The 25,774-nt window shown below is 44.6% G+C and overlaps 1 protein-coding gene across 2 annotated transcripts in view; it reads left to right on the forward strand.

Moving 5' to 3' along the window:
• Window positions 1–2,139: 2,139 nt before the first annotated feature.
• LOC135054798 (zinc finger protein OZF-like) overlaps window positions 2,140–25,774 on the forward strand; it is a 96,244-nt gene continuing 72,609 nt past the window's right edge. Inside the window, exons 1-2 of one of the 2 annotated variants that reach the window (XM_063958136.1) lie at window positions 2,140–2,379; window positions 8,433–8,582. In XM_063958136.1, coding sequence (XP_063814206.1) covers window positions 8,505–8,582 — 78 coding nt within the window. In that variant the 5' untranslated portion in view covers window positions 2,140–2,379; window positions 8,433–8,504. The remainder of the gene's footprint in view (window positions 2,380–8,432; window positions 8,583–25,774) is intronic. The other variant, XM_063958135.1, reaches the window with a different exon arrangement.

Consider the following 25,774-nt stretch of genomic DNA (forward strand, 5'->3'; position numbering starts at 1 on the left):
CACAGAGCGTCGGTGACGCTCAAACAGCTTTTAGGTTAATAAGGTTATACTGTGTTGCATTTACACCCTATCTCTACACTAAGGTTTTACAGCATATTACATTGTTTATGGTTTAGATTTAAAGGTTTAACATTGTGAGCGTCAGCGCCGCTGGTGATCTCCTCGTGGTCCCGAGCGTCCGCTACGCTATAGCGAATCATTACGTTAGTCAGCAGCCAATAGCGTGCCTGCCTGTGATCTCTTGGCCGTGAGCGAACGTGACGCTTGAGCGTCTCGACTACGGCTAAGCGATTGTTACGCAGCGAGCGTACCCTTACGGTACTTCATACGTAAATAGCGTACAGTGTTCTTAGACCTCATAAAGGGTTTTATATAAGATAAATATTCAGCTTTATCAGAATATATAGGCTAATGGATGAACACACACATGGGGTAATAGGGACACAAGCCAGAGAGACATGGAAACAGAAGGAATAAAAAGTACATTAAACGCTATAAAGATTGCAATGCCATAAATACAGTTTTACCCTCTGTCTCATATCTTTACAGGTGTCTATTCATGAAACAATAGAAAGAGCGGAGAAGTGAGCCTGTGGAGAAGTTAGAAGAAACAGATAATTCCAGCGCGTCACCACCGCCTAGCTTATACAATATGGGTCATATGTGCTAAAATAAGCAGCTCTCAACTGGACAGTACTGACCTGTCCGCACAAAAAACAGCACAAAGGATAATAATAGATTATCAGAGAGCGCATATAGCTTTATAGCTCAGATTTATTATATATATATTAAAAAATCAGATAAACACATGTACATATAAAATTGAATAAACAATCAATTAAAAATTTCCCCTGCTGCAGCGGATCAAATTTTAAATGGACACTAGTGCTATGTCCAAATTTGTAGCGCTTGGTATAACCTTATTTTCAATTTAAAAAGTCCCGAACAGTGTGCAGTCCAATTTAAGAACAATTTAATGCCTGCTGTTTCAATTCAGCTGTAAGTATTTTCCACTTAATAATAGAGATCTCCTTATGTATCTGATAACAGCAGGCTTTCCACTCCGTTAATTACTGCCGCTGAACGGCCAGATGCTTTGAATGCTTATGCTCCGGTATCTGTATCAAAGACCTTTTTCATCCACTCTCACTGTGCTAATAGGCCATATTTGCAAGATTGTCCACTTTATACTCACAGCCAGGAGTATATCCGTTTATTATCCGTGGACGGCCCCCGTTGTAGGTCTCAGTCACAGTTGCGAGGAGGCACCTATAGCAAGGTGCACCGGAGGATCTCCAAAGCCGGTCAGCTTCCAAACGGACAATAATACCAAGAGATAGTACTTAACCATAAGCCGCTGGTAGCAGGAAGGACATCAATGTAAAGTAAGCCCCAGTCCTTACGCGTTTCTCCGCAAATGTGAATGTGCGGTTTCGTCAGAGGATGCATGTGTTTATCTGATTTTTTAATATATATATAATAAATCTGAGCTATAAAGCTATATGCGCTCTCTGGTAATCTATTATTATCCTTTGTGCTGTGGAGAAGTTGCCCATGGCAACTTATCAGTTGCTCCGTACAATTGTACGATATGCAAATTATAAATAATACTTCAGTGCTGATTGGTTGCCATGGGCAACTTCTCCACACATTTCACTGTTTCATAAATACACCCCTTAGTTTTAATGATTCACACTTATAATAACATCGAAGTCTGCCCCAACTGTATCATAACTAGGGCAAGAGCCTGCTCCACCTGTGTGCTAGAGTCGGCTCCACCTGTAATGTATGCTAAAGCACCACCAAGTGACTGCAGGCGAATAGCAGGACACCAAAGTCTGCTCCACCTGTAATATAGCACCATTACACCAAGCTCTGCTCCAACTGTATCAAACTAATATAACCTGTGATGCCTCTCTGCTTCTCTCCTGCTGCAGGACACGTTCCACGAGCAGCTGCTACAGGAGGCGCCGCCAGTAAGAAACAGGGGGCGGAGTTTAGGTGAAACAAGCCGGAAGGCTGATGAAACGCAGAAGCCGGAAGACTGATGGAACGCAAGGTCGACAGTCGCGTTGGACTCCCAGGACGGAAACCGGGTGACACTCGGAGACCGGAAGTCCGGTGTGAAAAATCTCGGGGAGAGAGGACTGGGTAGACGTTGATCTCGACTTCCGGCCTGTTTCGTCTAAGCTCCGCCCTCTGCTTCCTGTAGGAAGCACGTTACAGTCCAGAGCAGCTGCAGGCGCCACGTATCCTGCAGGAAGAACTGAAGCCAAGAGGCAGCGGTTGGTTCTAAATAGGAGTGGGAGAAGGAACCTTCTGACGTCACTAGGGGAGGAGACACGTCATTTGAATCTAGCATTAACCAAGAGGCAGCAGGTAATGATATGATACAGATGGAGCAGACTCTGGTGTTCTGCTATTTTTCCTCTTATAGTCACTGGTGGTGCATTATCTTTGTCCAGGTGGAGCAAACTCCTGTGCTGTGTTAATATAACACAGGTGGAGCAGACTGTTTCCCTGGCATGGCACAGGTGGGGCAGACTCTGTTGTTATAAATGTATGTCATCCTCAGTATATCAGAGTACAGGTGCTATCTCATTTTTCAGAACAATAAACAAAACTGATGTTGAAAGTAATACACACAAATTATCCTTAAATTCAGTAAGTGTCCTTTATCCTCTATATGGGTGTATTAAGTGGCTCCTTGTTTTACCTTAGATACAGACAGTGATGTATCTATAATGGGTGCAGTGTGTGCGGTGCACACGGGGCCCACACCGCACACACTGCACCCATTTCTTCTATATACTTATCTTTCTGGTGTCTGGGTGTGGGTCCCCTCCTCTCCCATCCTATTGCCGGCAGCAGCGCTGTTAGTGCTCTGTCTAAGCACTAGAGACTCTGGCACTGTGCCAGAGACTACAGCGCATGCGCAGGTCTCTGAAAAAATGGCCGCCGTGCCATTTTTCCGGAGTGTTGCGCACTTGCTGTTGACTGGCTGAAGATGGTCAAGTCAGGAAACTTGTCTCCACATAAACGTTCTGGAGTTAAGGGCCATTTACAATGGCCTTCTGCAAGCGGAACATCTTCTTCAAAATCTATCCGTACTGATCCAGTCGGACAATGTAACAGCAGTAGCGTACATAAACCGTCAGGGCGGAACGAAATGCAGGGTGGCAATGGCAGAACCCACAAGGAGTTTCCGCTGGGCGGAAAATCATATAAGCGCTCTGTCCGCGATCTTCATTCCAGGAGTGGACAACTGGGAAGCAGACTTCCTCAGCAGACACGATCTCTGTCCAGGAGAGTGGGGCGTCCACCAAGAGGTCTTTGCAGAGGTGACAAGTCGTTGGGGAGTTCCTCAAGTAGACATGATGGCATCTCGTCTCAACAAGAAGCTTCAGAGATATTCCAGGTCGAGAGACCCTCAAGCAATAGCAGTGGTGGCACCGTGGGTGTTTTCAATCGGTGTATGTATTTCCTCCACTTCTTCTCATTCCAAAAGTTCTAAAGATCATAAGAAGAACAAAGATTCGGGCGATCCTCATTGTCCCAGACTGGCCAAGGAGGACTTCGTACCCAGATCTTCAGGAATTAGTCAAAGGAGATCCCTGGCCTCTTCCTCTGCGCAAGGACCTGGTACAACAGGGGCCGTGTGTGTATCAGGACTTACTGCGGCTATGTTTGACGACATGGCGGTTGAGCACCAAATCCTAGCCCGTAAGGGTATTCCCAGTGAAGTCATTCCCACACTTATTCAGGCCAGAAAATGCGTAACGTATAGACATTACCACCGTATTTGGAGAAAATATGTTTCTTGGTGTGAATCCAAGAAGGCTCCTACGGAAGAGTTTCAGCTAGGACGTTTTCTCCATTTTCTACAAGCAGGTGTGGATGCGGGCCTAAAATTGGGCTCAATTAAGGTACAGATTTCAGCATGATCCGTTTTCTTCCAGAAACAATTGGCCTCCTTTCCAGAAGTTCAGACTTGCGTGAAAGGCGTGTTGCACATCCAACCTTCAATCTTAATGGGGTGTTGCAGTTCCTTCAATCACATTGGTTTGAACGTTTTACAGAAGGTGGAGTTGAAATTCCTCACTTGGAAAGTGGTCATCCTGTTGGCCTTGGCATCTGCAAGGCGGGTGTCTGAGTTAGCGGCCTTGTCTAACAAGAGCCCTTATTTGATCTTCCATGAGGATAGAGCTGAATTTAGGACACGTCAGCAATTTCTACCGAAGGTGGTTTCCTCTTTCCACATGAACCAACCTATTGTGGTGCCTGTGGCTTCTGACGCCTTCGCTGAGTCAAAGTCTCTGGATGTGGTCAGAGCTTTGAAGATTTATGTCGCCAGAATGACTCAGATTAGGAGAACAGAGGCTCTGTTTGTCCTGTATGCTCCCAACAAGATTGGGTGTCCTGCTTCCAAGCAGACCATTGTGCGCTGGATCTGCGGTACGACTCAGCGTGTTTGTTCCACGGCAGGATTGGCGTTACCGAACTCGGTGAAGGCCCATTCTACTGGACAGGTGGGCTCGTCCTGGGCGGCTGCCCGGGGGGTCTCGGCGTTACAGCTTTGCCAAGCAGCTACTTGGTCAAGATCAAACACTTTTGCTAAGTTTTAAAAGTTTGATACCTTGGCCGATGATGACCTCAAATTTGGTCTTTCGGTGCGGCAGAGTCATCTGCACTCTCCCGCCCGTTCTAGAGCTTTGGTATAACCCCATGGTTCTAATGGTGACCCCAGCATCCTCTAGGACGCATGAGAAAATAGGATTTTTATACCTACCGGTAAATCCTTTTCTCTTAGTCCCTAGAGGATGCTGGGCGCCCGTCCCAGTGCGTACTGTATCTGCAGTTATTAGTTGCGGTTACACACATGTTGTGTTGTGTTTTGTTTATTGTCGGCATGTTGCTGTTATTGGTCATGCCGTTGGCTTGTGTTCTGTTAAATGCCACGTTGTGCGGCATGTTTGAGGTGTGAGCTGGTATGAATCTCACCTTAGTTAAACAATAAATCCTTTCCTCGAAATGTCCGTCTCCCTGGGCACAGTTCCTATAACTGGAGTCTGGAGGAGGGGCATAGAGGGAGGAGCCAGTTCACTCCCTTTCAAAGTCTTAAAGTGCCCATGTCTCCTGCGGATCCCGTCTACACCCCATGGTTCTAATGGTGACCCCAGCATCCTCTACGGACTAAGGGAAAAGGATTTACCGGTAGGTATTAAAAACCTATTTTCATTAACCAATGTATCTGAATAACCGTTTTTGTCCATTTTCTGAATTTTGGGAGCAAATAGTTGATTGTCCTTTGGTCCCAGACATGGGCAGATTTTATTTCCAATCAGCCAGATTGGACAGATAATCTGTAAGTGTATAGTGCCCTTATCACCTCAGGCGAGGGTTTCCCTCCTGTGGTGGCTACAGTCCTCAAACATACTGGAAGGTCGAAGTTCCGGGATTGGATTCTCCATGACTGATGTGAGTCTGAGAGGATGGGGGAGCTGTCACACGAGGGGCAAAGTTCCAGGCCAGGTGGTCAGCCCACGAAGCCCTACTTCCAATCAACAATGCTCTGCTTTAGGCCTCTCCTCTACTCCGAGATCAGGCCATTCAAGTTCAGTCGGACAACGCCACAACCGTGGCATACACCAATTGACAAGGAGGAACAAAGAGCAGAGCCTGCATGCGAGAAGTGTCAAGGATACTCCACTGGGCAGAAAGAAATGCTAGAGCGATGTCGGCCATCTTTATTCCGGGAGTGGACAACTGGGAAGCGGACTTCCTAAGTCGTCACGACTTACACTCTGGGGAGTAGATCCTCCTCCTACAGGTATTTAGGCAGAACACCGATCTGTGGGGCTGCCCGCAGATCGACTTGATGGCATCTCGGCTCAACAAGAAACTTCATGGATGGATCCTCAATTTACAGAAGTCCCACCTGGAGCATACTCGGCTGCTCTTGTTCCTGGGAATGTTTCCCGGATTCAGTGGCTCAGAAAGTATTCCTCCCAGAGGACAAGGCGAGAATGCTCCAGGAGATGGTCCGATCGCCTCTACGGCCTACTCGGATCTCCATCCATCTTTGCACAAGATTGCTGGGAAAGATGGTAGCCTCATACGAGGCAATCCAGTACGGCAGGTTCCATGCCAAAACATTTCAATTGGATCTCCTGAGCAAGTGGTCCAGATCAAATCTTCAAATGCATCGGATCATGTGTCTATCACCTCAGGCCAGAATTTCACTCCTGTGGTGGCTGCAGTCCTCAAACCTGCTGAAAGGTCGAAGTTTCGGGATTCAGGATTGGATTCTCCTCATAACGGACGCAAGTCTGAGAGGATGGGGAGCTGTCACCCGAGGTGGTTAGGTCCAGGGCAGGTGGTTAGCCCCCCTACTCCAAGGTCAGGCCATTCAAGTTCAGTGGGACAACGCCACTGGCGTGGCATACATCAATCGACAGGGAGGAACAAAGAGCAGAGCCTGCATGTGAGAAGTGTCAAGGATACTCCTCTGTGCAGAAAGAAACGTAAGAGCAATGTTGGCTTTCTTTATTCCGGGAGTGGACAACTGGGAAGCAGACTTCCTAAGTCGTCACGACCTACACACGGGGGAGTAGAGCCTCCTCCCACAGGTATTTTGGCAGATCATCGATCTGTGATGGCATCTCGGCTCAACAAGAAACTTTGCCAGTATTGTTCGAGGACCAGGGACCCGCAGGCGGTAACAGGCTGGTTTACCTGTTTCCTCCGATTCCATTGCTCCGGCGGGTGCTAAAGATAATCAGTCATCAAGAAGTCCAGGCAATACTGATTGCCCCAGACTGGCCTCGGTGGACATAATACGCGGATCTTCTGCACATGTCCGTTGTAGACCCTTTGCCTCTACCACTGAGTAGAGATCTTCTGCAACAAGGACCGTTTGTCTACCCGGACTTATTGCGGCTTCGCTTGACGGCATGGCGGTTGAGTGGAACATCCTAGCTCACAAAGGCCTTTCCAAGAAGGTTATTGCAACCATGTTTCAGGCCAGAAAGCCTGTGACGTCAATACACTATATCATCATATATGAAGGAGATATGTCTCCTGGTGTGAGGAGCGCAAGTATCCTCCAGGGGATTTTCACTTGGGACGTTTCTTACGTTTCCTCCAGGCTGGTGTGGATATGGGCTTACATGTGGATTCCCTTAAGGTCCAGATTTCAGCCCTCTCAATTTTCTTACAGAAGAAGTTGGCAGTGTTGCCAGAAGTTCAGACCTTCGTGCAAAGGATACTTCACATACAGCCTCCCTTTGTGCCACCAACGGCACACTGGTATTTGAATGTGGTATTGGATTTTCTACAGTCCTCCCTGGCTTGAACAGTTAAGGATGTTAGAAGACAAGTACCTCACGTGGAAGACTGTAAAGTTTCTGGCCCTGGCTTCTGCTAGGCGTGTCTCAGGATTGGGGGCCTCATCCTGTAAAATTAGAAAAAATGGTATAGAGAACTGCTGCGCCTCCGAGAGCTGCTATAGAAATGTCTACAAGGTGTCACTCAACAACCTCAATATTGCAAACAGGAAAAAAATTTAAACATAACTTCTGCACTCATCAAATCTATCTATACACAATGATGAAATAATGTAAAATATAAAGAGTCTTTCAATGGGCATTGGGAAATGGTGAATAGTCTATTGAGGTATTATAGTCCCTCCTTTCTTGAATGTCTCCTATGTAAGGGAAAAACCGTAACTGGAAATGTTTACGTGCGTACCGTTACTCACGTTGCAATGTTACTCTTTCCTCCTATAAAGGTATCTTTGATACTCCTGTCTTATGCGCATCAAGGTTTCTTTGCTCCTCCAGGTAGAAAGATGAGCTTTTCGACACCTCAGACAAAAGAGAGGAAATGGACGACCAATCAATTTGTGATGCGAGTATGGTGCGCACATCACTCATTTAGAGAGAGCCCTAGTACAGTGATGGCTAATCTTGACACTCCAGCTGTTGTTGAAGTACACATCCCAGCATGCCCTGCATCAGTTTTAACATGGCCAAATAGCAAAACTGATGCAGGGCATGCTGGGATGTGTAGTTCAACAACAGCTGGAGTGTCAAGGTTAGCCATCACTGCGTTAGTAGATATACCCTCTGGATCCATTACGTTCTACACCATTGGTCGTCCATTTCCTCTCTTTTGTCTGAGGTGTCGAAAAGCTCATCTTTCTACTTGGAGGAGCAAAGAAACCTTGACGTGCATAAGACAAGAGTATCAAAGATACCTTTTATAGGAGGAAAAAGTCATGAGGCTGGATCTGAGGAACCTCTGAAAAACATGAGCCACACCTTTATGGCTCAGGGATAAGAGGGGAACTAAATAGTAACTTAGGTTTTCATATATGAATGTTACATGTTCTCTGTATGTTTATCATAACTATTACATTTATTCTTACACAGTTGAGCTGTTAAAAACCAGAGGTCTTAACAAGAAGTCACTTGAGGATAAGACACATCACTGATTCACTGAGGATGGACAAGGCCCGGAGTCGCATGTCTGAGAGAATATTAAATATTACACTGGACATCATCTACCTGCTGACCGGGGAGGTGAGTGAGTCTGGGAGTGTCACAGTGACGTCACTCATTTCTAATACGAGCACTGGGACCTGACTGGGGAGATGAGGGGGTCTGGGAGTGTCACAGTGACATCACTCTTATCTCTATTACTAACACAGGGACCTGACTGGGGAGGTGAGGGGTCTGGGTGTGTCACAGTGACATTACTCATCTCTATTGCTAACACAGGGACATGACTGTGGAGGTGAGGGAGTCTGGGAGTGCCACAGTGACATCACTCTTGTCTGTATTATTAAAAAGGAAACTGGAGAGGTGAGGTGTCCCAGGAGAGATGCTCCATCCCGTTTGATGCTGATATCTGAGACCTCCTGTAACTCCCTAAGAGACCCCTGTGTTTCTGATTTCAGAGGAAGAGAGAGAGCCTTGTTCTAGAACACATTACTAAAATACTTTGTGTAGGAGTCTACATTCGAGTGTAGCTGGCATTATAATTTGTGGTCATATTATGAGAGCATTTATCGATACAATTTATTGCAATTTATATGGCATCTGGCTCATTTCAAGTTGCTTTATAAAACATACTGTGATATCGCCACGTAGAAGTTACATATGGCATTTACTTTTTAAATAGGTCATATATAATGTTACTATACATGAATTTGCCTATTTAAAACTTAGATTTAATTTAACTTTTTTATTCTTCTCTATATTTAAAGTTTTGTTGTGACCTTACTATACTTCCTTCCTGGATTATTTTTAAAGTGTATCCTTCCCATGATCCTCTGCTCTCTGGGTCACATGATGTCGTCCATTCTCTCTGTGGTACTATCTGCACTGTTTCTGTCTTCTCATCAGCACAGCTGTAACCAGGCAGCAGGGAGTCGCTCTCAGATAGAAGGCCAGATGTAACAGGGTCCGAGTTTGCCTGAGGTGCGGGAAGTTGGGCGAGAACAGCCATATCTTTAAAGCAGAAATCATTTACAAGGCAAAACCAACCTGGCTGGTCCTGCTCTGGGTTCCCAGCCATGAGGCTCCTCTCCCCTCCCTCTGTTGTGCAGGATCAGACTGCCCTGTGTGACCGCTGCTCTACACAACCACAAGGGGGGGGGGGGGGGGGGGATTTGCCTCTGAGATTGGAACCCAACAGGAACTTGAATGGACTTCTACACTGCTGCTAGTTATTAAAGACTTTGCTTCACAGCTGGTGGTTTCTATGTTTCCATAGTATTCAGTAACTACACCTGATCCAATTAACAGTCACTCCACAATTGGACGCCATACCGCAGCCTCTCTTTGAGCCGGCTTGGGTCCAAGGCCTTTCCCTTTCAGTCCAGGGTCTGGTTTAGGTATCCAGTAATCTGTACGTCCCTGAGACAGGGCAAGTCTGTACACTCCCTTACAGAGCATTTCCTTTCAGATTAATCATCTGACATTGATACTTTCTCTATACAGAGAGCACATGACCCAGATTAGGATAGATGCTCTAGTTAGGGTGGTCAGATCAGTTTTACAGATCAAGGACTCTGACCCTACGTCTAAGGCACCCCTCTTCAAACGAAGAAGAAGGGTCCATCAGTTTTCCCACCACCTTCACAGTTGAAGGACCTATTAAAGGAGGCCTGGTCTTACCTGAACAAAAAATTCTTGGTTTCCAAGTGCTTCTCCTCTTTCTACTCACTCTCTGAGGGTGACTGAAAGCAGTGGGAGACTCCGCCTCCAGTGGACGCAGATATTGCAATGTTGGTGCAGTCCACCACTCTTTCCAAACTTAGACGTGGCATTCCTTAAGGACCCAATGGATATTAAAGTTGAACAGTCTCTGAAGTGTTTTTGCAAATTATGGGGCAGCTGTTCGCCCGGCTTCGGCATGGGTTGCCAAGGCCATTGGCAGCTGGGTGAACTTTTTGGTCAAGGGTCTCCACTCTCGTCGAGCTGATCTCCTTTCTATTGTAGACCATATCAGAGAGGCTAGTAAATACTTAGGTAATGCAGCCCTTGATTCTGGCTTCATATCCTCAAATATTTTGGTTTTCTCTGTGTAGGCTAGACGATCGTTATGGTTCCGATCTTGGTGCACCGACAATGATTCCAAAAAAGCCCTGGAAGCCCTCCTCCTGTTTTCAGGGGAAGTTCTCTTTGGGCTAGTACTTGATAAAATTGTCCCAACTGTAGCAGCCTCTAAGGTGACTTTAACCACTTAACTGGCGATTTTTTCCCTTCAAAATCGTTCATTTAGATGTTGTTTTCTTATTTTTTATTTAATATAGATTCAAAAGTATTTTTTAAAATATTTAAATATTATATTATGCACATCTGAAGAATGGATCTCCTGGTTAAAAGCTGGGGACACAGTGGAGTGGCATAGTCAGATGTAATCTGACCATGCTAGTCAAGTGGTTAATGCCCTCTGTTTGCTTTTTGGAGCTGCATTCTTCATTTTGCTCCTTTCATCCACAGCGGAAACCCAGGGGTGAATCCTTTTCCAGTATTCAGACTTCTAACTTCAAATTCCCTAGGTCCAAAGTCCATCAGTCTAGGATGGGTCAACGTCGGGCTCCAAGGCAGAAGACAAGCCTGTGGCCTGACGGGTGGGCCCCAACCTGGGACCTCCCATGGTGGGCAACCATCTCCTGCTCTTTGCTGGCGCTTGAAGCATGACATCCGATTCCTTGGTTCAGGACGTCATGTCCTTAGTCTACTACCTCACCTTCATGGATCGACCACTGGTGCTGCCGCCCTACAAGCCTCCATGAACTCTTTTGGTGGCTGAAATAGTAGTCCCAGTCCCGCCATCCCCTTCCCCCTTCCCCACCACCCGAGAGGGGAATGGGTTTTTACTCCAACCTGTTTCTTATACAAAAGACAACCAGGTCATTTTGCCTGATTCTTAACCTAAAGAAGCTCAACTTGTTTGTCAAGCTTCTCAAATTGACCAGAGTGACTCAATCCTCAATCATGCAATCCATGAAACTTTAGAAACAAATAGGAAACATAGACATAGACCGCTCAAATAGTAACCAGTTTCACAGGAACACCCAAATAGGTGACAAAACTGGAAAGGCTAAAATACCATATTTTGATTTAAAACTGCAATTGATAGAATCAGACATCAATATATAATAATCCAGACGCTCCTTAATAGGATCTGAAACTAAATGTGTTCTCCCCACTTTGTTGTCCCACCGAAAGGCTGTTACATCGCTGGCAAGAGGTCGCTGAGCTGGTGTCAAAGTCAGAAAAATGTCTTAATGCACACTGCCATATTTGCACCGCACACTGGTCCGTGCTGCGCATGCGTACGCTCTCCCGTGGAAGCGCATACCCGCAATAGCGTGCACTCGCACGCGCAGTATGCGCATTTACGGTAGAGTTTACGTGATCGTAGCGTGCGACTCATTAGTTACAAATGTTCACAATTAATGTAGTTTATAGATCATGGTCCCTTTGATAGATTCTGAAAGTTTGGTTAAAATAGAACGTCCCTGAGCCGAGGAATCCCTCTTTACATCGTACGAAGGGTCTAACAGGAATCATACAGCAGTGTTTGGTACCCATCGGAAGAGTATTTAATCAGCAATATTCCGGTGTTGGTTTGGAGCGGATTAATCGCTCGTGCGAATAGTTATGGACATAACAAGTTATGTCTATTTTCTATTATCATTTGTTCTTACTTAGTCATGCATCAGTGGGTCTCAAATGGCTCTTTGACCTCAGAGATCCCCCAAACAATAGTTTGCATGTTAAGAGGGCCTCATATCTACACATGCATAAGGTAATCACAAGAATAGTAATTGAAGATCAATTGTACTCCAAATCAGTATCTTTCCCGCAGACGGAGTGCAATAGCCTTTAATTACATTGAGCTTTGAGACTCAATGGAGAAGACCAACACCTGTGTTTACAAATGGGGCTGGATTTGTATACAGGAAAATAAGGGCTGAGACGTCATTGTCTCAATTGAAAGTGGACATCATGAATATAGAGCAGAACCCAGACAGGATTCTGTTTTGTATTCGCCAAACAAAAGGTCTCCAGAAGACAGGAATGTGCTGGTCATCACCCATTGTGTTACATAACTTAGGCCACTGATACAAGACAGTTTACCTGTATGAATCAACCTATGACCTTTGTTATAATGCGAAGCCGAATTCCTGCGTCCAATGGACAGTGAGACTGTAGGGACCATTAGATTGCATTGTGTGTGGGGCATAAATAGGCAGGCCGACCATATCCAAGAGCACTCTCTCATCAACGGTTATCTGCTGATAATCGGGAGCTGGATATCGAGGCGCTGGCGATCATACCCTTTGTGCGTAAGTTCTCTCCATAATCATTGTCTTTCTGCGAGCCAATTTCTCTCTCTCTCTCTCTATCTCTCTCTCTCCTCTTTTCTCTTATATACCTTATAGTATTATAGTATTGTATTGTATCTAGGTCAGCGTAGTATTGTCTATTTGTATTTATTGTTTAGTTCTGTGGTTAGGAAGTCTCTGTTATATTGTAGTGTATCATATGTACTGTTATCCTTTTTTTACAAGTATATTAGATATAATACAGTTAATAGGCTTTGGAACCCTAAACCAGTATCTGTGTATTTTCTATAGTGTTAAGTGTTCACTTGAGCGTCGGTGACGCACAAGCAGCTTTGTAGTTAGTCAGGTTACACAAGGTTGCACTTACACCCTGTACTCACATTAAGGTATGCAGTGTATTTCATTGATATAAGGTTTTACATAAAGGTATAGTGTTGTGAGCGTCGGCATCGCTGGTGACCTCCTCGTGGTCTCGAGCGTAAGCTACGCCATAGCGAATCATTTCCCTAGACATAACCAATAACGTGTCCTGTGATCACTGGGCCGCGAGCGAACGTGACGCTTGAGCGTCTCGCCTACGGCTGAGCGATCGTTACGCAAATAGCGTACCATTACGGTACTTCTTAAGTAAACAGCGTACAGTGTTCTTAGACTTCTTAAGGTGTTTTATACGACAAAGGAATTCAGCATTGTCAATTGGGGGCGTGTCCTATCCTTCTCATATCTGCACTGGGTAGATCAGCAGACATTATCCCTCCAGCAAAGGGTGGGAGGTTGTCTCGCAGTTGCTGACGGGATAAGCGTCTGCTTTCGCTTAGATTAAGAGTGCTGAAGGAATCCGGGACCGGAAGTAAGAACAAAACGCTTGTGTCTTTTTAAAACTGTTTATTTTTCTTTTGTCTTGCGTACGCACGCATATATCTGCATTTCTGTTTCATTTTTCGTATATCACTATTCCTGTTTGCCAAATTTTATAGTTGATAGAAAGGGCTAAAAGGAGATTTGCTGTTATTTAATAAGTAGAGGTAATAGTTAAAGTATAGAACAACACACGGCTTGTCCGAGAGACGAGGCAGCCAGTGTGCAGTGTGGATTGCGGTAGATGATCAGGGATCGTCTACATTGATAAAATATATATTGTGTTACGGTGGATCCTTTGCATTGCGTACACGTGTCGCTAACAAAGACTAGCGTACGCAATCCGAAAGGCAGACGCACGCAGCGTACACTACGCAACGTAGCGTCTGGTTACGCCCACGTAGCTCAAGTCACGAAAAGTTGAATTAGCGCAAAGCGATAATTAGCGCAAAGGCGATAAGTAACGCACAGCGGTAAATAACGCAAGGCGATAAATAACACAAATTGATTTCAGCTTTCCAAAACTTAGTTTAAATACCTTGTTTTACTGTAGTACCTCTGGGGAGAGCTATCAGACTACGGGAAATGATTTTTCTGATCAGAAAACTATAAGAATGATATTGGGTTGAAAACGGTATGAGTGTATTGAATCCCGCTTTGTGGACTTTGTGATCTAGGTGATAATCCCGCTTTGTGGACTTTGTGATCTATGTGATAATTTGTGATCTATGTGGAATGTGATGAGCACGATCTGAGTGAAAACGTGCAACAGAGTGTGATAAAGTTTTCGTTGTATTACGCTCTGGCTGTTTTGGAGCACAGTAGGGAGACTCCAATGATCCTACCATTTATGGGCAACAAGTGTCTATAAGTGGTACGATTGGACCGCACGGTTGTATGTGTGACCAATAACAACGGGTTATGAGGTCGTATATCCATGCGTAAATCTTGCCCTCATACGTGTTGTAGGGAGCACATGCAAGCGTGATTTGTGTAAAGAAAAAGGAAGGGAATTTTCTCAGGAAAATCTCTAGAGATAGGGCCTGCAACGGCTACACGTGTCTGCTAGAAGGCGGAACGGAGATACCCGGAGCAGAAGAAGTTTTAAGGAAGTTCTGTGTTTGGTGCATTTTAGGAAGTTTTTTCTGTGTTAAAAAGGTCCACAATGGCAGCCAAGTGCACAATACAGAGACGGTCGGAGGTCGGGATTCAGACTCCAGAGGCTTGCAGACCCCGAGGGTCTGCTCGGTTAGTAATGTGGGGGAAATATGGTCCCCACTCTGAGACCTTTTGTGATGAATGGACACGAATGACTGCGGGGGATAAGGCACCATTTCCCGGGATAGGTAGTTTTGACTCAGAGGTGTTGCATAATTTAAGGCAAAGGATATGTCTCATCAAATCAGCAAAGAGACGAATCAAGCATTATGATTGTTTACAAATATGGCAACAGGAGAGTGAAATGCAAAGAAATATAACTTACTTACCTAACTTTCATCTTGAGAGAGGAGAAGTGGCAATGGAGGGGATTGTGGTTGCGGAGAGAAGCACAAGGGTGAACAATAAAAATGCTCTTAGCAACAGTAGTACAGATAATAAGAATAAGTGTAATAAATGTAACAAAGATAATTGTAATACTGTTGAATGTACAACTATTAACCCATGCAAGTCGCACCCCATGTTAAACTTTCCTCAGGAACACCAACCAGAAAGTGAACCAAGAACGATGTCGGCACCTCTTTCAGAAGCCATCACACAAGACGTCCAGGTGGACACGACCCAGTCGGTAAAAACTGTAATCAAACCCCCTAATGGAGGGTCAGGTGAGGTCGTGTTCACAGGTATGTATGGTAATATACATCACGCACAAACAAATGTACCTTATATCCTAGAACCAATTCAGAATGACATTACTGGACTTAATCCTGTTAGGGTAATTGCAGTACCAAATGGGGAAACTGACTCTTCAGGAATCACTCCTGTCAGGAACATCGCCATGTACTGCCCTTTTTCCCGAACAGAATTAAGAGCAATTCTGTCTGAATTTCCTGATCCCAGGAAAGATTTAGTTGCTTGTCAAAGATACATTAGAGTGCTAGGACATACTGCAGAGCCAAGTAACAAAGATTGGAGGACAGTGCTGAGGGCATGTTTACCCCCCGATGTTGATTCATTGAAATTTATCACTGATTGTAAGCTAGATGAGGAAGTGCCACTAACAAACAAGTATAACCAAGATAATATAAAAAGAATCAATCTACAGTTGAAAGAATATTTTCCTACAGTAGCAAAGTGGAATAAAATCTATACAATAAGACAAAAAGAAGGTGAATCCGCAGAAGAGTATTTTCACCGGGCTCTGCAGGATATGGCTAGGTACACTGGTATAGATGACATTGAAACTAATGTACACCACAGAGAGGTAGCTGTGTCCGTATTAGCGAGCAACTTGAAAGACACACTAAAAATTAGGGTACAAACTTCAATACCTCATTGGAGAGGTATCTCGGTGGCGGCATTAAGAGAGTCCGCTATCGAGCATGACCGAAATATCCAAAGAACCAGGGAAGCGCAGGGAGAGCGGTTGATGACACTGAACATCCAAGCACTAGAGGATGCATCAAGTCGACCGGAACCCCAGGCCCCTAGCACATGGAGAAGGCCAAGGATTTGTTACCATTGTAGAAGAGAAGGGCATTATGCCAACAACTGTAATAACCCACATAAAGTTAGACCCCCTAGACCAAGAAATGAGCAAAGTTACAACATACACCATTATAATCAGGGATCATATAGGAAGAATTTTGGGCCACACCCATAAAATATAGTCAAGAAAGGTGATCATTAGGACTGATGGTAAGCCTGAGGTAACGATTAATAAAGTGGGAGGTCATTCACTAAAGACACAGGGATGACCAGGTGAAACGTTGTAAATGTATTTGTGAAAAATGTTTTTCTCTCCTTCTCTCTATCCCCATCTCTGACTAGTAGTGGTAAGAATTCACACATTGCATATCCACTTGGTCCTTGCAGAAGTCTACCAAACCCCAGCATGACCTCCGCCACAATGTATTCTGGCCAGATACAGACAGTGGAATAATGCAAGTGCTGGTGGGGAGGGACTGCTCAAGGAGACCATTAGACACGTAGATACGACAGCCTGATAGTCTGACAATGTTTTTCTAATGCTAACAATGTTTTCTTACAATGTTTAAAAATGCTTTGTTTCTCTTCTCTTATTGGTGGTTATTGTCGGGTTATGTAATGTATATATGCACATGAATTGTTCTCTATCTCTTTTGGTTTTTTTTTATTTTCTCTCTCTTCTCACTCATGTTTCCATGGTTTAAAGATGTTATGTCACCCCTCAGTTGGACCAATGGTAATGCCAGATTTTTGCTCCTTACAGAAAGATCGTCGGTTAGGAAGGAATATTGCATCACCAGAATGATCGTTTTTGAAGACTGAGAGACAACACCTTTGAGAGGACAGCAGAACAAGAAGAACAACAAGACGAGAGAACTTATTATCGTAACAAGTTCTCTCCCCCTCAAACTGATTTTCTTATACCCCATTTACAAATTTCTTCTTTTCTCCTCCTGTAAGATGGACTTGCCCCAAGAGACTGTGATATGGATTTTTTCCCGTTAACCATGATGTTGACCAGAGCAGTCTGTTTCGGTGAGAGTACCAGTGAGGTCGAGAAAGGATCCAGAAAGGTCCTGAGGACTGAGACGGAGGTGTAAATTTCCAATAGCAACCCAATCACCAAGCAAAGGCGAGTACCGGGCACGATCTAACCACCCTGTTATCTGTAAACATTTTCTTTGAAGGATTGTTAGTTTAAGAAGAAAGACCGTATCTGTAGGCTCTGTAACAAGAATGCCAATCCAGTCTTAATAACCATATGGACCGGCATCCATTGAGTGACTATCACTCTCTAGTGGGTAGCGTATTAAACCAAACAGATTGTTGGGTATGCTCTCAAGTACCTCAGGGTCACAGCAAATCAGGGCTAGTACCATTTCCTTTAACGTTAGGGGAGGTACTTGAGCTAAGTGGTGGGAGACCGGTGGACCGGAGGTTTAACATCTCCAGCCCTCCTAGTTTGAAGCTCCACCAGTACCATGTGGATAGGTCCCTCTTATGTTTTAACATCTCCAATCCTAGAAAACCGGGAAATTGGGAAGTGTCATGGAGCAACCTTACCATGACCTTTTCACACAGAGCAGATAGAATGCCTACAGATACAGAGCTCGTACGCCACATAGCCAGTAGAGGAAAATCTTTTCGGTATCGATATACCTTAGGAAATAGGATTACTAGAGTTGGAGAGGTATCACCAGGATACTGTGCACATGTCATACAAACTGATACGTGCATTAGGCAGATGGAAGAATTAGGGTCAGGAGATTTCACCTGGAAGGTTTGTAACATGGTCATGTCCTTCTCCGTCCCTTATGTTCTCCCCGATGACGCATATTTCATATGCGGGAGAAAGGCGTACAAGTGGCTTGCCCCAAACTCTGAAGGATTGTGTTATATTGGAAAAGTATTGCCTGAAGTGATGACTGTAACACATGACAAAATGAAGGACATACACCGTGGTGCCCAAGCTCCTTATACTCACACTCACTACGAACACCGAGTTAAAAGACAACTGTCAGAAAGGTTAGAGCATCCGGCCTCTGATCTTATCCATGAATCCACCGGGATTCAGGTTCTGGTAGCGTTAGATTCCACTCGTACCGCTCGAGGAGTGATGAATTATAAATACATTTCCGCACTCGCCAATTTGTTAGATAATATCACTGAAATGTATGATGACACGTTTAGATACACTGGAAGGGAACTCCAAGCTTACAAAACAGAACTAGTTCAGCATAGGATGGTTCTTAATTACCTTACAGCAGTAACAGGCGGATATTGTGTTACATTGGCAACACAGTACGGCATAAAGTGTTGCACGTACATCACAAATAGTACCGAGGATCCGGTAGAGGTCATAGACCAAAAGATGGATGATATTCTGCAATTAAAGTGGGAATTTCGTCGGAAACACAATCTCACCCTTGCTGCTGTAGGTAATGAGCTGACTGGTTGGGTGTCATGGTTGAACCCGCGAAATTGGTTCTCCGGTTTGGGAGAGTGGGCTCAAGGAGTCATAATGGATGTTGGAAAGTTTCTCCTGTGTATCTTAGGTGTTGTTATATCTATTGGATTGATATTTAGATGCGGGCAGGCTTTGATGAGGTGTAAACAAAGTACGAAAGTGATGAGCTTGAGGAGTGAGGAAACTGTAATTAACCTGGATTTGATTTATGACCCAATGCTAGAAACCATGACGTAATGATGTAATGAGTATACGGTCCGTCTTTCACCCATTTCTATGTTTTCCTCCGAGGTACAAAGACCCACGTAGACGAAGGATTTGATGAGCCAAGGGGCCGACAACGGAAAGATGGAAAGAAGAAGAGCAGACGACCTGATATACAAGATTTTGATGGACAATGCCATGGGTACCCCAGTTTCCCTAGGAACTTTAAAATCACGCTAGCCCAACATTTTTTGTAAATCCATGGACGTTGTTTGCTTTACTCACGATTTATGAGCAAAAGCACAAAGAAGAAGACTCCAATCAACCGACACCAATCAAGACCTCAATCGACAGATGTACATTTCCCTGACATAGAATATCATTGCATTTTCCATAAGTGTTCTTTATCTTCATCTCTACAACCCTCAGGTAATGACACACATAGTCGATAGGGAATACAGGCACAGATATCAGCAACCACATACCTCCCCCATTCATGTATCATCAACTAAAATGTGCATCCCCATTTTGTTACAACTGAAAGCCGAAATGAGCTCGGTAGAGTTTGACAGCCCATCCACAGACCCTTAGTACGGGATAAGAAGGAATTCAAATGTATACTTCGCAATACCTCGAAGCTTGATCTACCACACGTACGGCACGATGATACATGACCCTCCAAACATGGACTCATACACACATGCTTCTGCTTTCTCACTAGGTCATACCCTCTTCACACCTACTCCATTCTTCTTCCTTTCCCCACCATGGAAATCAATTAACCCCTGACTTACATTTTTCTCCTTAAATATTTTGTGGCAGTTATTATTGACTGCCAAAGGGTGGACTGTCAAAGTCAGAAAAATGTCTTAATGCACACTGCCATATTTGCACCGCACACTGGTCCGTGCTGCGCATGCGTACGCTCTCCCGTGGAAGCGCATACCCGCAATAGCGTGCACTCGCACGCGCAGTATGCGCATTTACGGTAGAGTTTACGTGATCGTAGCGTGCGACTCATTAGTTACAAATGTTCACAATTAATGTAGTTTATAGATCATGGTCCCTTTGATAGATTCTGAAAGTTTGGTTAAAATAGAACGTCCCTGAGCCGAGGAATCCCTCTTTACATCGTACGAAGGGTCTAACAGGAATCATACAGCAGTGTTTGGTACCCATCGGAAGAGTATTTAATCAGCAATATTCCGGTGTTGGTTTGGAGCGGATTAATCGCTCGTGCGAATAGTTATGGACATAACAAGTTATGTCTATTTTCTATTATCATTTGTTCTTACTTAGTCATGCATCAGTGGGTCTCAAATGGCTCTTTGACCTCAGAGATCCCCCAAACAATAGTTTGCATGTTAAGAGGGCCTCATATCTACACATGCATAAGGTAATCACAAGAATAGTAATTGAAGATCAATTGTACTCCAAATCAGTATCTTTCCCGCAGACGGAGTGCAATAGCCTTTAATTACATTGAGCTTTGAGACTCAATGGAGAAGACCAACACCTGTGTTTACAAATGGGGCTGGATTTGTATACAGGAAAATAAGGGCTGAGACGTCATTGTCTCAATTGAAAGTGGACATCATGAATATAGAGCAGAACCCAGACAGGATTCTGTTTTGTATTCGCCAAACAAAAGGTCTCCAGAAGACAGGAATGTGCTGGTCATCACCCATTGTGTTACATAACTTAGGCCACTGATACAAGACAGTTTACCTGTATGAATCAACCTATGACCTTTGTTATAATGCGAAGCCGAATTCCTGCGTCCAATGGACAGTGAGACTGTAGGGACCATTAGATTGCATTGTGTGTGGGGCATAAATAGGCAGGCCGACCATATCCAAGAGCACTCTCTCATCAACGGTTATCTGCTGATAATCGGGAGCTGGATATCGAGGCGCTGGCGATCATACCCTTTGTGCGTAAGTTCTCTCCATAATCATTGTCTTTCTGCGAGCCAATTTCTCTCTCTCTCTCTCTATCTCTCTCTCTCCTCTTTTCTCTTATATACCTTATAGTATTATAGTATTGTATTGTATCTAGGTCAGCGTAGTATTGTCTATTTGTATTTATTGTTTAGTTCTGTGGTTAGGAAGTCTCTGTTATATTGTAGTGTATCATATGTACTGTTATCCTTTTTTTACAAGTATATTAGATATAATACAGTTAATAGGCTTTGGAACCCTAAACCAGTATCTGTGTATTTTCTATAGTGTTAAGTGTTCACTTGAGCGTCGGTGACGCACAAGCAGCTTTGTAGTTAGTCAGGTTACACAAGGTTGCACTTACACCCTGTACTCACATTAAGGTATGCAGTGTATTTCATTGATATAAGGTTTTACATAAAGGTATAGTGTTGTGAGCGTCGGCATCGCTGGTGACCTCCTCGTGGTCTCGAGCGTAAGCTACGCCATAGCGAATCATTTCCCTAGACATAACCAATAACGTGTCCTGTGATCACTGGGCCGCGAGCGAACGTGACGCTTGAGCGTCTCGCCTACGGCTGAGCGATCGTTACGCAAATAGCGTACCATTACGGTACTTCTTAAGTAAACAGCGTACAGTGTTCTTAGACTTCTTAAGGTGTTTTATACGACAAAGGAATTCAGCATTGTCACTGGGTTCTGGTATCCAGAGCTTAAAGTCAGAATACGTATCTGTCCACCTTGAGTGTCCAGGACTTCATAACCAGTTGCTGTTTGCCTATGGGCGATTCTTTTATGTGCACTTATTTTGTCATTTTATTGTGTGAAGTGTGAATTAAATTTGTTATTTTAAGGATGGTCGGCACTATTGTGTATTTTTGTTTAGTGTGCCCTCTTATGAGCTTTAATGATCATTATTGTGGGGAGGGAACACATAATTTCAGATCCTATTAAGGGACGTCTGGATTATTTTATATTGATGTCAGATTCTGTCATTTGCTGTTTTACATCAAAATACAGAATTTTAGTCTTTCCATTTTTGTCACCTATTTGGGTGTTCCTGTGAAATTGGTTACTATTTGAGCGCTCTATATCTATGTCTCCTATTTCTTTCTAAAGTTCATGTTTTGGTTGCATTGGGATATGTACTGTGAAACACTGCTTTGAGCTGCACTTATAGTTCATTGATATAAGTCATTAATTTTTTTTTTTATTATTATTATTTAAATATGCAGTCCATGCAACTGGGATATTTCATGGACTTCCTGGACATTTCGAACTCTTACCTCCATATTCCCATACAGGAGGATCATCAGCAATTTCTCCACGTTGCTGTTCAGTCCAACCATTTCCAGTTTTTGGCATTACCATTTGATCTATCGACTGCTCCATGGGTTTTTATGAAGGTCATGGCGGCTAACCTTCACCTCCAAGTAGTCCTAAACTTTCCGTACCTAAACGACCTTCTCCTGCTAGCACAATCTCAGGACAGACTACAGGAGCACATACATCTGGCCATGGACCTACTGCAGTCTCATGGATGGATAATCAACTGGCACAAGTCCACCCTTGCCCCCTCGCAAAGCATGTTGTATTTAGGGGCCCTGTTGGACTCACAGGCCCAGAGAGCATTTCTTCCCACAGAGAAGGTAATCTCTCTCCAGACTCTCATACGGCAGTTTCTCAAACAGCGCAGGGTGTCCAATCACCTTTGTATGAGGGTTCTCTGCAAGATGGTTTCTTGTTTCAATATGCGTAGTTCCATTCCAGCCACTACAGCTGGAGCTCCTCCACAGGTGGAATCGTTCTTCCGTGCACCTCTGTCACATGATGATAGTGCACCACTCCCTCTTGTTGTGGCTCCAGGCATCTCACCTCAACAAGGTTCACCTATTTTGAATCCAGGGCTGGGTTCTCCTGGCGACATATGCGTGGCTGGGGAGCTGCCATGGGAAACCACTCCTTTCATGGACGGTGGTCCTTTTCAGGAGTCCAAGCTTCCCATCAACATTTTGCGCAGATTTCCGGGTCCTCTGCCAGGCAAAACCACTCTTACTGTGCAAGCTTGTCTGTCCAGTCAGACAACGCAATGGCAGTCACTTATATCAACCATCAGGGAAGCATCAGAAGCAGCGCAGCTGTGAGGTAAGTGATGCCTATTCTCCAGTGGGTGGAGCGGTTTCTTCCAGCTCTTTCCACGGTGTACATATAGGGGGTCATTCCGAGTTGTTCGCTCGCAAGCCGTTTTTAGCAGATTTGCACACGCTAAGCCTACGCCTACTGGGAGTGAATCTTAGCATAGTAAAATTGCGAACGAAAAATTCGCAATATTGCGAAAAGACATCTCTGTGCAGTTTCTGAGTAGCTCCAGACTTACTCGGCATCTGCGATCAGTTCAGAGCTTGTCGTTCCTGGTTTGACGTCAAACACACCCAGCGTTCGCCCAGCCACTCCTCCGTTTCTCCAGCCACTCCCGCGTTTTTCCCAGAAACGGTAGCGTTTTTTCCCACACGCCCATAAAACGGCCTGTTTCCGCCCAGAAACACCCACTTCCTGTCAATCACATTACGATCGCCTGAACGAAGGAAAAGCCGTGAGTAAAATACCTAACTTCATAGCAAATTTACTTGGCGCAGTCGCAGTGCGAACATTGCGCATGCGCACTAAGCGGAAAATCGCTGCGATGCGATGAAATTTATCGAGCGAACAACTCGGAATGACCCCCATAGTTCAAAACTGGGAGACACATTTCCTCAGCAGACAGGATGTACCCTCGAGCGAGTGGTCCCTCTATCCTGCAGTGTTCCAAATGCTCATTCGTTGTCGGGGTCAACTTCAAATCGACCTCATGGCTTCAGATCGTAACCACAAACTGCCTCAATACGGCAACCGCACAAAAAAATCAAATGCGTTCTTGGTGGATTCTCTGGCGTCTCTGTGACCCTTTCCATTGGTGTACCTCTTCCCTTCAGTCACCCCCGTCCTTCGCAAGGTGAGAATAGAGGGAGTCACGGCCATTCTTGTTGCTCCAGACTGGCCTGGTACGCAGACCTTCACATCTGTCTATTAGTGCCTCTGCAGCCAGACCTACTCTTCCAGGTCCTGATTCTTCACCCTCAGGTGACATGCCTAGCTTTAATGGGGTGACTGTTGAGAAGTCAATCTTAAATTTGAGAGGTCATTTGGATTCTATTATCCGAACCATGCTTTCCACCACAAATCCTTCTACTGCTAGGATTTATTACTGAGTCTGGAACATTTATTTTCAGTGGTGTTCCGCTCGTCATTTAGATCCACCAGTTTATCGGCTTTCCAGAGTTTTGGCCTTCATACAAGCGGGCTTGTATTTAGGTCTTCGCTTAGCATCTCTCAAGGTACAGGTGTCCGCACTTTCTGTGCTTTTTCAGCGCAGGGTCACACACTCGCCTGTTACCCAGACCTTTTTTTACAAGGGGTTCTTCACATCCAACTGCCTTTTTGTTCCTCCTGTTCATCCTTGGGACCTAACCCTAGTTTTGAACATTCTCCAGAACGATCCTTTTAATCCGTTGTCTGCCATTGACATCAGATGGCTTACTTGGAAAACTGTGTTCTTGCTGGCTATTGCCACTGCCCACGGACTTTCAGACCTGGGTGCCTTCTCTTTTAGTGAACCATTTCTTATCTACCGTTCAGACAGGGCTGTCCTTTGCACCCGTCTTGACTTCTTGCCAAAGGTTGTGTCCAGGTATCCTATCAACCAGGAAATTATTGTTCCCTCCATTTTGGTTTCTCTCTCTTCTACAGCGGGCCACTCCATGCATTCGCTAGACGTAGTCTGGGCTCTTCACTTATATGTGCGCTGAACGGCAAATTTCCGTCAGTTTGACTTGGTCTTGTATGATGCACATAAACTGGGCTGGCCAGCCTCTATACCAACTTCCACTTTCCATCATGGTTCATTCCATGAGATCTGTTGGAACCTTGTGGGCGTATCACCACGGTGCTTCTTCAGAGCAGCTCTGTCATGCCGCTATATGGTCTTTGGCTCACACGTTCATTAAATTTTACAGATTTGACATCTTCACGATGGCCGAAACAGGAATGCAGGAGCATTCTATCCCATAAGGGACAGCTTTGGGACGTCCCACAGTCCCCAGTGTCCACCATGGCATGAAAATAAATTTTTGTCTTACTTGGTGTGGCCGTGTCATGACTATATGCATTCTGTGTGCACTGTGTAAACTGTGCTCCTGGTCCTAGGAGTAATAACCTGGCCATGACTGTGATGTGAATCATTCTAGTTCTCCAAAAATGTATCTTTCATGAGTGTCTGTGCGGTAGGAATTGCTCATTTCAAAACAGTATCTGCATTGTTTAAGATACTGGTGAACCACATGGCGAGGTGTTCAAAAGATTTTTATTTAAGGCTAAACTTGAAAACAGTGTTTGCTTTTCACAGTAGGGAGCCCTTGTTCATGCCCTTGGACCCAGATCAGCAGGCTTGGAAGAGTGTCAGCAGATCAGCCTTTCGTTCAGCTTTTTTTTCCTGCTATAACAATGCTATCCAGGTTGAGGGATCCAAAATAACTCTTCAGCAAGAAAGTTATGTGATGTTTTAGTGTTCCTGGAGACCACCAAAAATTACACCTACCTACTAAATGGGGTAAAATTAGGGGATTCTGTACTGGAAAAGGACTTAGGTGTCCTCATAGATAGCAAGCTAAGCAGTAGTACCCAAAGTAGGACTGCAGCAAAGAAGGCTAATAAGATATTAGCATGCATAAAACGGGGTATTGATGCTAGGGACGAGAG

The sequence above is a fragment of the Pseudophryne corroboree genome, chromosome 3, assembly GCF_028390025.1.
Source record: "Pseudophryne corroboree isolate aPseCor3 chromosome 3, aPseCor3.hap2, whole genome shotgun sequence".
In the NCBI taxonomy this organism is placed as follows: Eukaryota; Metazoa; Chordata; class Amphibia; order Anura; family Myobatrachidae; genus Pseudophryne; species Pseudophryne corroboree.